The sequence below is a fragment of the Vulpes lagopus genome, chromosome 1 (assembly GCF_018345385.1).
Source record: "Vulpes lagopus strain Blue_001 chromosome 1, ASM1834538v1, whole genome shotgun sequence".
NCBI classification, from domain to species: Eukaryota; Metazoa; Chordata; class Mammalia; order Carnivora; family Canidae; genus Vulpes; species Vulpes lagopus.
This window is the reverse complement of record NC_054824.1, coordinates 159329028-159344633: the sequence shown is the minus strand read 5'-3', so window position 1 is coordinate 159344633 and position 15606 is coordinate 159329028. Positions and strand designations below refer to the sequence as shown.

General features: G+C 36.1%; 1 protein-coding gene across 8 annotated transcripts in view; it reads right to left on the bottom strand.

Moving 5' to 3' along the window:
• DNM3 (dynamin 3) overlaps positions 1-15606 on the bottom strand; it is a 545518-nt gene that overhangs the window by 252123 nt on the left and 277789 nt on the right. For all 8 annotated transcript variants that reach the window (XM_041753175.1, XM_041753153.1, XM_041753160.1 and 5 more), the window contains one exon: positions 9586-9699. In XM_041753175.1, the coding sequence (XP_041609109.1) occupies positions 9586-9699 (114 nt within the window). The remainder of the gene's footprint in view (positions 1-9585; positions 9700-15606) is intronic.

The following is a 15606-nucleotide window of genomic DNA, read 5'->3' as shown; positions in this document are numbered from 1 at the left end:
CAAACATACTGTTCATAGGTATTAAAATAGTTGCTTCTCTTCTGCTGATATATAGAAAATTGTAATTGAAGCTTCTATATTCCCAACTGTCATGATATACAAAGATTTATTATTTTGTCATTGTTTAATTAAGAAGATTACACTATAGTTCTAAAGGTGGAGTTACCAAGGCCAATGCATTCACTTGAAATACATGTTCCCATTCACTGTAAACTTTGAAACTCTTGAGATGTTCAGGCAATTCAGTTATTTTTCAAAAAGAGCAAGGAAAAGGATCAATGGTAAAACAATGTAAATTTTGCCATATCTCTTGAGGAAATATCAAAACTTCAGTATAGTGAACTGGAATGAAATGATCAGGGCTGGCTTGCGTATATGAATGTTTCAAACACTGATGGGTAAAAAAAAGTGTGGAGACAGATAAAATTAGAAAATTGTCAACTCTGATTTGATTCACTAAAATGTTTTAATTTCAGTATTTAAAATTAATTTCATTTTCCTTAGATTCTTGGCAAACTTTTGAAAATGTTGCACAAGAATAAACAAAATTTTCCATTTTTTTAACTTAATTAAATATTTCAAATATATAGTTTGGACTAAAAAAAACTAGTTTTCTGCAGATTTTTCAGTTTTAAAATGAAAGATTTAGTCTTAGGGCTAAAAGCCCTATGAGGTTAAAAATTTCAAGGATTTTGTGCTATTTGATATTTTACTGGGCCTGACACTAGTTTCTTTAAAAAAAGAGAAAAATGATTCTGCAAAGAAACGAAGTAAAAATACAATTAAAGCTACATTCTTGCATTTAACAATTTGGCCTTAGGATATATATCTTCTGCAAAAATATACTTCTGCAAAACACATTGAGCAATGAAGGTTTTTACCTTAAATGAAAGTCTATGACTAGCAATAAAGTACTAAACAATAGTTCACAAAACATAAAATATAAACAGGAAGACAATATAAAAATGTCCCACAAAATATTTACATATTACCACCCAATTTTAAATGTTTTGTATAACCCACAGCAGATGCCAACAGGAGTCCACATTTGCATCACTCTACTGAACCCTGCAGGGCAGTCCCAAGACAGTGTTTGAGACCACTCCGGATGACACAATAGCAGGTCAGAACATAAAGAGGACTGTTCCATTCCAGCAAACTCCAAAGGGAAAGCTAGGAGGCCAGCAGAGTCATCCTTAAGTGAGCTGCTCAGGACAACATTGCCAATAATATTCCCATAAAATTTGACGTTGACATTTTGGTTTTACATTTTTTCCCTTAGCTCTCAATAAATGCCTGAAAGAATATTACGTATATTTAAATTCATTAAATGAAGCACATTTTAAATTTTTACTCTTCTGGTAAAGAGTAATATTGCTCTTCCAGAATAATCTTTTGAGTGAAACAAAAAATACATTTAGGGGAGTGGGTTTGGGTCTCAAGTATTTTTAATAAATTTGAAAGTGTTTGCCATTATCGGTTGTTGTATATATTTGTCAAAGTTATAAATCTTTGGATAACACCAGAATGTGGAAATGTTTGTATGAAATAATCCTACATTAAAAAGCATAACGTAAGATATCTTATATATGTGAAAAAACACAACTATGATCATGAAAAATTTTAAGTAACATAAATGTTTTAAAGTTCAGTATTTTGGGGGACTTCTTTGGCAAAAAATATGTAAGTTTTGGCTAACTAAAACAATTCAGCAAGGAGTGTGAATAGTGTTCACAGGGTCAATCCTAACCTCCTCATCATAGGGAGCATGGGGACCTAGCAGGAAACAGGCAGACGTTTAAAAGTACTGAAACTGGAAAGAACTGAAGATCTCTGGGACCTCTTGGTCTCACGGCTTTGGCTCTTCAGGGAGATTGCCGCCATTTTGTTTTTGATTACCTGAATCACATTTGTTATCTGTTACAGCTACATAATAAGAACAATACTAAGTAAATATCCCTATAAAGGAATTATATAATCTCCTTATCAAGCCATCCAAATACTTCAACCCACAAAAATGAGGCCTGCAATTTTTTGAGTCCAAAGAATGTCCTTCTTTCAATGCAGACTTTGGATTTTCTTCAACAGTACAAGGTTAGTACATTTTCATTGGGGGCACTTCTGTTGAATTACACTACTTTCCTACAAGTATTCAATAATGATTTTGATCTTCATGTTGTATGATAGAAGTAGAATAAATGTTGGCTGTAAGCTACCATTAATACATAAACTAGCAAACCCCTTCAGAGATTTTAACTATCATTCACACATTCTCACCAATATTAAGAAAAATGAGGCTTCTTTTCTCCCTTTAACAGAATATTCTATTCTTCTAAAATTCATATTTTATACATATTTTAAATAAAATCCATCCTTTTTTCCAGATCTGATGTAAAGTATTAATATAAAACTATCCAAACCCAAAATCTTTTTTGAAATGATAATTTCTATTTTAAAGCTACACTTGGCCCTTTTCTAAATCCTCTCTGATTTGTACAAAATATATTTACTATGTGTTAAAATAAGATTGGGAAATTTATTTTCTGCTTAAACGTATTCAGTTCAGGAAGCTACAGAGTCAGGAGAGGAAATAAAGAACCATTAACCTTCAATGATGAAAATTAAGAAAGCTTTAAGACAATCTACCTCAAATTTTAAGTTTACTCTGTAATTAAATAATTTAGTTTAGGTGTCTTAGGTAATAGGACATGATGAATTATTAGGTTGCATTTATTTATTTACTTGCTCAATCACATCTTCACTCAACCAATATTTACTGTCACCTGCCAGTGCTATGTTCACTGGTAGAACAGTGAACAAGAAAATGGCTTCTGGTCTCAAGAGGCGTACAAATTAGCAGAAACACTCAACCAATATGTATCATATGTGATGAGTTGTCAATTTTCACCATCTGAAATAATCTTTTAAGTCCATTCACTTCTATCAGTTTCCATCAATCCACCCAGCCCAAACTATTTTCTCTTACATAGTCCACAACCATACCTTCCTAACAACTCCCCAACCCAGTTCTGTGTTCCTCCAGTCCATTTTTTACAAGGCAAAATTCAGATCTTATTATGTGGCTTTCCAGCTTAAAAACTTCCAAGGCTTCTCATAATTCTTAAGATCAAAATCCTTAATCTTTATTGAGTTATTTTCTCTTTGTTCTCTTTGGCCTTAATACAGTTTCTTTAATTCATCAGGCTCAATTTTGCCTTAAGACATTAACATAAACCTCTGACCACCCAACTCAACATCCCTCTCAGGCTGGGATCCTATCTCAGACACTCCTTAAGTCAAACACATCACTGGATTTATTTTCTTCATAGCTTGTAATGCACATCTGACAGGTTTTCCTGCTTGTTTGTATGTTTTCTTTATTAGTAACTATCCTTCATGAGGGCAGGTACCATGAATTCCTTGCTAACCATTTTATCCTTAATGAGTAGGATAGGGTTTACTACATAACAGGTGTTCAGAAAGTATTTGTTGGGAAATGTTCAGCCAATTAAGAGCACAGCATCAACACTGAGCAGCTGGCTAAATTATTCTCTTTGAGTCTCAGTTTTCATTTCTAAAATGGGGAATGTAAATAAAATACTCACCTCAGTGCCTGGAAAGCTATAAATACTCAAAAAATGTTAACCTTTATGATGATAATGATCATCATCAAGATTATCATTCAGATAGAAAGCTGACCTGAATGACTTTAAGCAGGTAGAATGACTAATAGGATACTATTTACAACCATAATTACTGTCAAACTAGGGAGCATCTTGCTAATCGGGAGTCCATTTGGCTTGGTTTAGCATTTTGACTAGTCTGATTATGCAAAATTGAGGCTGGATCAAAGGCTGGACTAGATGCTGAGAAGCCCTGAATGAGAAACACCTTGAGTTTGGGGCAATCCAGATGAACAGCATTGAGGAAAGAAATAGGAGGAAAAAGAAAGAGAGAAGCCAATGTACTGCCCATAAGCTGGGCCAGCACAAAGCTAGAGCAGCCAGTGACATCACCAAGTGGGGTGTCTACTGGTTAAAAACAACTGTGCAGAGGATATCTACTATTCTGTTGTCTGAATTGCTGTATTGCTTCTCCAAATCCTTGGTAAAGTACTAAAAATATCCTTAGGTCATTATTTTGATAGAAATCAAAGGATCTAAGATCATCCATCCCAAATACAAGGGAATGTCTGTGGACACACAAGCCTGCATGTCCAAACTCTGTCCTTACCCCTAAACATATCTTCCTTGACTTGGGGGTATACACACTGGGAGAATGCTCTGGAGAGGATGAAGCCAGGAAAAGGCCTATCAAACCCCTAGAAAAGAGCTCACGGTCAATTGTAAAAGAAATTTCTGCATCTGGGGTACTAAAACATGATCTAGAAGGACAGCCACATTTGGGAAAATCCCCTGGGTGGTTAGATATAAACTGTCTAACATTGTAAGAAGACAATTTCTTTTAGTCAGGTAGATAAATTATGTCTGTATACCACACTGTATTATAAAGACTCTTTAAAGATAACATATGGAATAAAACAGTGTCTGCGACACAGGTAGAAACCTCTCTATTAAGCTCACCTATCAGTAATACTACAAATAACATTATTGAAATTTAGAGTAATGGTTCAAAAAGTACAGTCCACAATGTTTGAGGGTATTCATGAATCCATCTAAAATTCAAGGGTAGGCTAGATAGATCTGTTCAGGATAGACAGAAAGCAGGAAAAATGCTGGGGACTTATCATTACAGTCATGCCAACTCTAGGTTAAAATTCTTACACAGTGTTATCATGCTATTGCTTCTGCCAGCTTCGACAGGAAATCACATGTTTTTGTATTATCACCTCCAATTCTTGGCTGAGGTGTAAGAGAACCCAGAGGCTGCAGAGGAGGCAGCCTGGCAAGTCTCACTAAAGGAATGGGATCTGAGTTTCCAGTAGAGTGTGAACCTTACTATTCTCTGCTAAAAACAAAACAAAACAAAATAACAACGACAAAAAAAATAGGCTCAGATACCATACATCCTATCTCACAATATGAAATGACAAAAAAAAAAAAAGGAAATTAGAACACATGTAAGTCAAATAATGGCTTTACAGTGGGAGGGCACAGTTGTTACTTGTAGTGGCAACCATGAAGATGTAAGTGTGACATCTAAAAGTTTATAAAAGTATTTATTTATATATAATTTCTTAGAGTCCTAGAAAATGACTTTGAGGTGACTTGGTGAGCTAAGATCCCCATTCCGTAAGTGAAAAGAAAAGAAGTGAGGCCCAGAGAAGACGGACTTGTTCCAGCACTGACATTAGCCCTAGCAAATCCACATCTTCCATACCTCACTGTTTTCATTGTACCAAGCATATGGCCTATGGGGTCTTTTCTTCAATGAATATAATCCTATAAAAGTCTGAGCCATTGTTCTTCAATCTCAAATATATTTCATAAGTCATTTATATTTATTACAGACTTGTCATAAATTACATAAAATCCTATCTATTCTTATGGCATAATATGCTATTTACTTAACAGTCAGTTTGATATAATGAAAACACACCAATCTAATTATACAAGAAAGTGGGAAGATGGCAGAACACAGAAAAAAATATGATAATCCCCCAGGAAAATTTACATACACATTTGTTATTGATTAAATGACTGAAAATATAACTAACTTAACAATATTTACTGCCTCCCATCTGTTTGACTAAGAAAGATAAATTATCACGTCGGGGCATCTGGGTGGCTCAGTGGTTGAGCATCTGCCTTTGGCTCAGGTCCAGACCCAGAGTCCTGGGATGGCAGCCCACATCAGGCTCCCCGCAGGGAGCCCGCTTCTCCCTCTGCCTATGTCTCTGCCTCTCTCTGTGTCTCTCATGAATAAATAAATAAAATCTTTAAAAAGAAATTATCATATAACAGGATTTCCAAGTATAGAGATGCTAAAGTACATATGATAAAGATACCATGGGAACAAAGATCAAGCACTTAATTTAACAACAGATGGACTCCAAACATTGAGTTAGAATTCAGGCTTATTTTCACAAAGGAATATTCTAAATTGGAGGGTTTTGAGGTTACCCACAGAAGCACGTTCAGGCCACATGTAGTTGAACTATGGCCTGAACTATGAACTAAAACCTTTATGGAATCTAAGTATCATTTAAGACATTGCTGCTAAAAGATGGGAGTTTAGGGTACAAATTCAGGAGGCCAGAGACTCATCACGACTTCTAAGCCCTACCCTCTGATATTTCTTCTTGACCTGCTTTCCCCATACCCTCCCTTCTGGCCTCTGCTCCCAGTTGACACTAGTAACTATTTGTTGAATACTAGCAGAAAGCAAGGAATGATAGTGCTCCCTCCCTTTCACCTTGACAGCAACCTCAGAGGTGTTCTGCAGTGGTGGAAAACTCTGGCAAGAGAAATAGAGCAGAGTAGAGGATGCCAGTGGAGATGGCCAAGGAATAATGAGGCAGGAATGAATGAGGATGGCTCCAGTGGAAAAAGGGCTCTGCCCCAGTGACACAATTTAAACAGAAGGGTCATTTGTGAGTCAGACATTATTAATATTTTGAACACTTCCTATCTTGTTTCTTGAGCAGACTTCTAATAAGTAACAGTAGCTAATGGCAACAGCGTGGCTCTATGTGGCCCATCCATTTGCTACCCTGAATTGAAGAGCTCCTCTCAAGCCACCCAGAATAAGCCACCATCTTCTCTTATCTAGACTATTGCTACAGTCGCCTAGCTGGTCTCCCTTCTTCTGTTCTTGCCACTCCCCTCCTTCTACACACCTATTTCATCCCACACACCTATTCCATCCCACAAACCTATTCCATTCCACAAATCATGCCCAACCCAGCAGCCAAAGTGATCTTTCTAAAACATAAATCCAATCATGTCACATCCTGTTGGAACAAGCCAATTGTTTTTCAATTATCCTTGATATAAAATCCAAATTATTGGCTGGATAAGGCTCCACCCACAGGTACCTCTGATTTTATTTCCTAACTCTCTCCCCCATGCTCTTACATTTCAGCCACAGGATCTCTGCGGGCTCCCACCTGGGGAGGAGGGGTACACATATGGTTCCCTTGAGCTGAAATGTTCTTCAACAAAATCTAGCTCATTACCCTATTTTATTTTCTTCAGAGCACTTAATATCTGATATTATATTATTAGTCTCTTTATTAGCTCCACAGAACAGCAACTTTGTCATTTTCTTTCTTGAAATGGTCTAAACTAAGAAAACAACCCTCTTCTAAACTTCTAATCACTCTATTGTATTTCAAGGGTCATTCCTATCTCTCCCACTGGTCCCATGCCCAAACACCCTCCACACATATAATTTTAATAAGACAATCTCCAGAACTCAGTTAATACTATAACTGTACACATGTATTTTCCATTTGTTGAAAACAAGTGCTCATGAGGGCACTTCAGCAACAGAAATTTTTAAAAAGTTATCCTGAGTTTATAGAGGAGAGGAAGGCATGACCAGTTATCATAAGCTTATCAAGCTCTCAAAGCTTCTCCCTTCGCCCCAGGGGGCATCATATGCTTTCCAGTGGCCTTCTTTCAGTTCCACCCAGCCTGACAAGAGAACCCCAAAGCCATATTCCAAGAGCAGCCACTAATCCTATTGTCTTCAGAGCCCCTGATACTAATATCCAGGAAAAGATCAATGCCAAGATACCGGGAACTTGTCTTAATAAATCCTCTGTGGGATGAGGTTGACTTGGACAACTCCAGCATCTCTGGGATTCTTGCCTACATTTATGGTTGAAGACATAAGCTCTGGAGCCAGATAGCCTGAGTGTGAATTTCTGTTTTGCCACCAATTAGCTATGTGACCTTGGGGAGTTAGTTGTCTTCATAAACACCCAGTAGTCAGCCATAAGGGAAACTGAGTCCTAGAGAAATGACTTTTCTAAAAGTTGGGGGTTTTGTTTGTTTAGTTTACTTCTTTGAAAAATAATAGCACCTACCTTTAGGGTTCTAATATGGCTTGAATGAGTTAATTAGTCTATATAAAACACTAGCTATTCTTATTATGAATCCTCAGCAAAATCTTTTGCTTTCCCTAAAATAACTGATAAAAGCCCCCAAACCAATATGTGTTTAAGTGTACATAAATGATCTTCTCAATCCTTGGAAACAGAATATATCTAAGAGAAGATCTCTTAAGGCAATGGAATGCAAAAGAAGGTACTCTTTTACTGATTTTCTGTCTAGCGAGGCATCTCAGAGCCTTGAAGCTGTGATGTTTAAACACTAGAGTTTCCCACACAATGATTGGGATTTCTAAGCAGCCAACACAGGAAAGAAACCATTGTTAGTCCTCAGACTCTCACAACAACCAATTCCACATTTGACTGAAGTCAGTGAAATATAACATAAAATTTTTTTAAAAGACATAACAACCAATTCCACGTTTGACTGAAGTCAGTGAAATATAACATAAAAAAATTTTAAAAGATTTTTGCATTGAAATCATCCTTGCACATTTCTAGAAGATTTTATTTCCCTTACTGAAGAAAAGTTGGTGGTCATCAACTGATAATCTGATTAACACACTATTGTACACAAAGCATTAGGGAACAGAAAGAACTGTATAATATGTGAAACTTTAATTCCAACCACCAACAAAGGTACCTTGTCATGCTTTCCAAAAAATATCAAGCCAGGATTGGAAGGACTTTTAACTCTGAAATACATGCCCTTTATACCAGGTATACATGGCCTTTATAGCATGTATAGACAATCTCCCCTGTAAATAGCTTTGTGATCACAAAGCATTCTTATCTAATGTTTGCATACTGCATTATAAGCACCAAGAACTGCTCAGGTCAGACCAGAGCTGTTAAAATTTCCAAAACAGTTAATTTCATCCATGATCTTCCAAATTCGGCAGTATTGTTTTATAGCATCCTAATGGATCCACAAGACTGATAGGATTTTTTGCATTTTTATAGCTATAAGATTTTGAAATCACAGGACCAAAACTATTAACATCTAACATGAACCAGAACAGCATAATTATTATAATTCATGCTTTTACATAGCTATCAAATTTTCAAAGTACAACATTCGTACAAACAACTACCTGAGACTCGCTTAAAGACTAGTGATTTGGACATTTTCAAAAACTTGCCATTTGAGACAGATATAACAGCAACAATTTCAAAATTCTTTATTAACTTTACATCAGTGCTATTAATTTCATTCTTAGGATGCTCTATATTCCTGGGTCTTTTCAACACATTTAATGAAAATTGTTTTCCCTTTATCAGTATCTCACTATTACTACAAACAAGAAAAATTCCAACTAGTGACCCCAAACTCCACTTCATCAGGTTAACAAACATGTAACTATACCAAAGAAATAAAAGAAATTTGAGGTGAATATTATAAAAATAAAAATCTATGAGGAAAAAACAATGCTTCTTCAAACAAGCACCCCAAGCTAAGTCTTACTGAAAGAGAACCACTCATGTCTTGAAATTGTATATCATAATATCAATTAACTTGAAATTAGAAACTCTTTAAAAAGAAAACTCTGTCATTCTCTGTGGCTTACCTCATCATCTTTGTACCAGGACAAGCTTTCAGCAGTAAGGACGAACCAGTACCCCTTAGAGCCTCCTTTCATGATGCCGATGTTGCTGATGGTTAGCCACCCCTTGCGAATCACCTACAAGACAGCACAGATTGGCAGAGATGTTTAGTTTAACATGAGCCAATAGAGAGAGTACAGGTCTTGTACTAAGTGAAGTTAAAAACAAGATATAGATTGCAATAAGAAAAACAGTTTCCCCAAAGTCCAATCTCTATTAAGCTATTCAAGATAATTTATCTTCCCAAACTACAGATAACCAGAGGGAAATCTCTCCCAGCAAAGGAACAAAGTTAAAATTGCTGACGACTTCTATGGATAGTGGAAGCAAAGCAACTGAAACATACAGGAATTAAATGAGGCAGACTAATAGGCTTGTGCTGAGACTATTTATGGCATTGCTGCTACAATTAAAACAGATTTAGTTGATTGGGTGAACAATAATAAACTCTCCATGCCCACTGCCTCTTCTCCTCCTTCCAGTCCACTAGTCCATTTGTTTGCCTGGTTTGCATCTCATTAGGATTTCCACCAGAGACTGGCCACCAAATGGTGAAAAGAAGAAACTCAAGTCAACCAATTAGTTTCTTGTTAACAGCTCACAGATCTGAATAAAACTGGATGAGGGAGAAAGCTGAAACAATAAGTGAAAATTAAAAGTTTGGATGGGATGCCTGGGTGGCTCAGCGGTTGAGCTTCTGCCTTTGGCTCAGGGTGTGATCCCGGAATTCCGGGATCGCGTCCCACATCAGGTTCCCTGCATGGAGCCTGCTTCTCCCTCTGCCTGTGTCTCTGCCTCTCTCTCTGTGTCTCTCATGAATAAATAAATAAAATCTTTAAAAAATAAAAATAAATAAATAAAATAAATAAAAGTTTGGAGCTTCTGAATGGCCTAGATTTATCCATCTACTTCTGGTTATTTGTCATGCTAAAAAATATGTAGCATCTTCATTAAAATCTTTAAACTGCTCTTAAATTTTAAAACATTAATAACTTGGATTACAGCTTTGAGTATTTACAAATGACATTTAACTGAAAGTCTATTTTTTTCCTCATAGCTGCAAAGTTAGATTTTTCCACATGGTGTAGTTGACTATCTCCTCTATGCTAGATAATTTTTTTTTGTCATAGAATCCAAAATGAAATACTGAGTAGAACTATATGATACTGTTCTAAATATTAAAAATCATCCTATACCTATAGTGTTCAATATCCTAGAGATCCTGAAATATCAAAAAAATAGTTATTGAACGACTAACAAGTGTCAGTTCCTAAGTGAAGATGAAATACTCAAATAATAAGATTTTAGGAAAAATATTGATAGTAAGTTTTCTTGCTGAAGAAGAAAAATAAATCCTAGGGAAAATTGTGAAATAAGCCAAAATTTTCTTAAATTGATCTTCATGATTCCCTCCACACCCTCACAGCCACCCTTGATTCCATTTCAACTTTTCCCATGTGTCCATTATAGCTCTGTAACTTCTGTAGACCTCTATGGAGAACCTCACTCTGTCCCTAAGGCAGTTCTCTCAGCTGTTCAAAACTACTTCTTCCTCTTACCTTCTACTTAAGAAAGGATACAATACTTCTCAAAGTATGGTTTCTATCATCTATATTATAATCATTGTGATGCTTCCTAAAAATACAGATCTTGAGCCATCATCAGTTCAAATTAATCAGAATACATATATATGAAACCCAGATATCTATATTTAAACATGTGTCCAAGGTGATTATCATCCATACTGAAGTTTGATGGTGATTGCATGTACACATGCAACCAAAACTTCACTATGCTAGAGCAAGTAATCTCATCTAATTTTTAGTAAGAAGCAAGTGGGCAATTCATTTCACAATTAACATTGTTATTGACCCTATGAGCTTCTTAGAAATAGGATACTAATCACAGTATTAAAATCAAAGTATACTTATTATTGTATCATGCACCTTTAGAGACAAAGGAAGTCTCCCAGATACTCCATAAAGTGCAATGACCAAATCATTGTTTCATTCACTGGTAGAAGAAGCTGGTTTCAAGAAGGAGAGCCATGAATGTAGTTCAGTGAACATTTCTAAAGAACTATCATATGTCGTGGGATGCCTGGGTGGCTCAGCGGTGGAGCGCTTGTCTTCGGCTCAGGTCATGATCCTGGGGTCTGGGGATCGAGTCCTGCATTGGGCTCTCCGTGGGGAGTCTGCTTCCCCCTCTGCCTATGTCTGCCTATGTCTTAGTGGGGAATGTTGGTCCAAAAAAATTACAGTCCAATAATGTAATAAGAAATGTATGTCAAGTGAGAGAAGGGGCATATGACATAATTTATGAAGTTGTCATAGGCTTTCTTTGAAGAGAAAGAGTCCTCAGAATAGCCTAGAAGAGAAATAGAATTAGGTCAGGCCAGGAAGTACTTTACCTATTTGTTTATCTGTATGAAGAAGAACAAACAAGAATAAAATATGAAAGAGCCACTAAGTACAGAACATATGAGGTAGGGATGAAGAAGTTGAGGTTGGGGAGGCAGGTGAGATAAAGTCAGAGTAGGTCCAGGTCCATGAGATGCCAAATTTTAGTGATTTCACTCCCCCTGGCAGTAGTAAAATAAATTTCAAGTACACATGTAATTTTATTTTTAAATTATATATGGCCATAGTGTTAATAAATTATGTATACCATATATAAATATAAAAAGAAACTTTAAAGTCTGCAGGAAGATAAAATAAATAACATTATTTTTTTTATTTTGTGGGAAAAATATATTTTGTGTCTTACATTTACACTTGACTATTGACTGGTTTGTTTTCTTATTTTCTAGATAAAAATACATATAAGTAGATGTTCTACTATAGTCTCCTTTATTCTAGTGGATTTTGTACACTTTCTAAGGCAGAGAAACTAGCTACATAAGCTACTGCAATAACTCAAATGAGAAAAGACTAAAGTGTGAACTAAAACCATGGCATAGTAAGGATGAAAATAACTTAATGGAGAAATACTGATGAGATAAAACTAACAGGACTAATAACTGGATAAGAGAGAGATTAGTGGAGATAAAGACTCTACAAATGCACTGAGTAGAGGAGCCACTAGCCACATGTGGTCACTGGAACCCAGCGAATAGTTTCAATTCAGATGTTCAATAAGTTTTTAAAAATATAGTACAAAAAAATGCAAAATACCTCGTTCTAGGATATATCATAATAGTATTATGTTGGATATATTGGGTCAAGTAAAATCAATTTTTAGTAACCATTTCACTGTTTCATTTTATTTTTTAATGTGGCTTTCAGAAAATTTTAAATTACATATACAGGTTACATTTTATTTTTATTAAACATTGTGATCTTCCAGAAATTCCAAAACTCTTGGGGCTACCGCCTCAGAAGGAACAGAGAAGAAGCAAGTTTTGGAGTGTAGGGTAGTTGATAAATTTAGCTAAGACCATGGTGAATTTGAGGTACCTATGGGTAATACACATAGGAGTGACTCGACCTCTGAAGCAAAAATGGCAATGTTAGGACTGGACATGAAGACTTACAAGTCACTGATATATGTGTGTATAAGTTAAAACTCTGAATGAAATAGCAGTGGCTCCCAGTGGAATCCAGGGAAATACCAACATTTAAAGAGCCTGAAAAGGAATGTCAGAGAAATATAGCAATAAGGTCATAGAAGCCAAAGGCAAGGTGAATGTCAAGGACAGGGTAATCAAGAATGTCAAATTCAACACAGACAGGGATGCATAAAGTGCAATGTAGACATCATAGTGTCTTCAGCTAGGCCAGTTGCGGGGTGATGGTGGGAGAAGTCAGAGTTTATTGGGTTGAAAGGTGAATAGGAAGTAAAAAATGAAAATGATGATTGAAAAGAGCTCTATCCACAGGAAGATGAAAGACAGTTAAAATCAGAACACACACAGGACCAATGGAGGTAGTGGTGGTGTTGCTGCTATTTTGTTGTTGTTGTTTTGGGATTTTTTTTTTTTTTTTTAGTATAGACAAGAATTGAACTTATTTATTATTTGAGAAGTAACATACAAAGTAAGAGTTTGGTGATATAAGAAAAATGATTCAAGGATTAAAAACATAAGAATGAAGGATAAAGAGTACAGAAAGGGACTGCCCTTGAACAGAAATGGAGCTGCCTCATCTTGTGCACCTGGGGAAGTTGGTAAGTAAGGGCAGATGTATGTCCTTTGTGAGGAAAAGGGTAGAAGGTTTAGGGAGGTTATATTTGATCTTTCCAATTCACTTCATCAGAGCAGAGATTAAATTTATCTGGAGGAGAGTAAGGGTGAGAAGTTGGAAAGGTGGCTTAATGAGAGCATTGGGACAATCAGTCATTGAGAGAGAGCAAGATGGGGGGGGGGGGCACCGGGGTGGCTCAGTTGTTTAAGTTTCCAACTCTTGATTTGGGCTCAGGTCATGGTCTCGAGGTTGGTCGTGGGACTGAGCCCCAGGCTCCATACTCCGTGTGGAGTCTGCTTCAGATTATTTCTCTCTTCCTCCCTCTCCCCCTTCTCATGATCTCTGTCCCCCTCAAATAAATAAATAAAATCTTAAAAAGAAAAAAGAAGAGGGTTTGGGCCGCCTGGGTGGCTCAGTGGTTGAGCATCTGCCTTTGGCTCAGGGTGTGATCCTGGAGTCCCAGGATTGAGTCCCACATCAGGCTTCCTGCATGGATCCTGCTTCTCCCTCTGCCTATGTCTCTGCCTCTCTCTCTCTCTCTCTCTCTCCGTCCTTCATGAATAAATAAATAAAATCTTAAAAAAAAGAAAGGGAACATAACAAGAATTAGTTTAAAAAATGGTTGGCAAAACACATCACTATAGAATTCATAGAAGATAACATTAAAGAAAAAAATCTAGAAGACTTTGGGTATAATGACACCTTTCTGGATACTCATTAAAGACACAACCCATGAAATAAATAATTGATAAGCCAGACTTCATTAAAATTAAAACTTCTGCTCTTCAAAAGACAGTATCAAGAGAATGAGAAGACAAGCTACAATTGGAACAAAATATTTGCAGAAGACATTTATGATAATGGATGGTTGTCCAAAATATATAGAGAACTCTTAAAACTCATTAATAAGAAAACACACAACCTGATCAAAAAATGGGCCAAAGACTTTAACAAATGACTCATACAGATGGCAAATAAGCATATAAAAGATCTTCCATATCATATGCCATGAGAGAAATGTAAATTAAAATGAGATACAACTACACACCTAATAAAACGTCCCAAAGCCAGAAAACTGACAACACCAAGTGCAGGATATGGAACAACAGGATTTCTCATACATTTGCCAGTGGGAATGCAAAATGGTACAGCCTCTTTTGAATATAGTTTGGCACTCTCTTATGAAACTAAATATATTCTTACCATGTAATCCAGAAATCATAATCCTTGGTATTCACCCAAAGAGTTAAAAACTTATGTACATAGATGTATGTTTACAACAGTTTTATTCATAATGGTCAAAACTTGGAAGTAACTGAGATGTCCTTCAGTAGATGAGTAGATAAATATATCACAGCACATCTAGACAACGGAATATTATTCAACAGTAAAAAGAGCTGACTATCAAGCCATGAAAAGACATAAAGGAAATTCAGATGCATATTGCTAAGTAAAAGAAGCCAATCTGAAAAGGCTATATATGATTCCAACTATAGAATATTCTAGAAAAGGCTAAACTATGGAGACAAAAAAAAAAAAAACACAAAAAAAAACAGTGGTTGTCAGGAGTGAGAGTGGGGTTGGGGGAAGTTCTGAATAGGCATAGCACAGAGGATTTTTAGGGCTAAAAATAATCTGCATGCTATTATAATAATGGATAAATATCATTATACATTTTTCCAAACCCATATATATAATATACAACTCTGAGAGTGAACCCTACGGTAACTACATACTTTGGGTGATAATGTGTCAATATAGCTTCATCTTTGGCTAAAAAAAAACCTGGTAAGTAATGTTGGT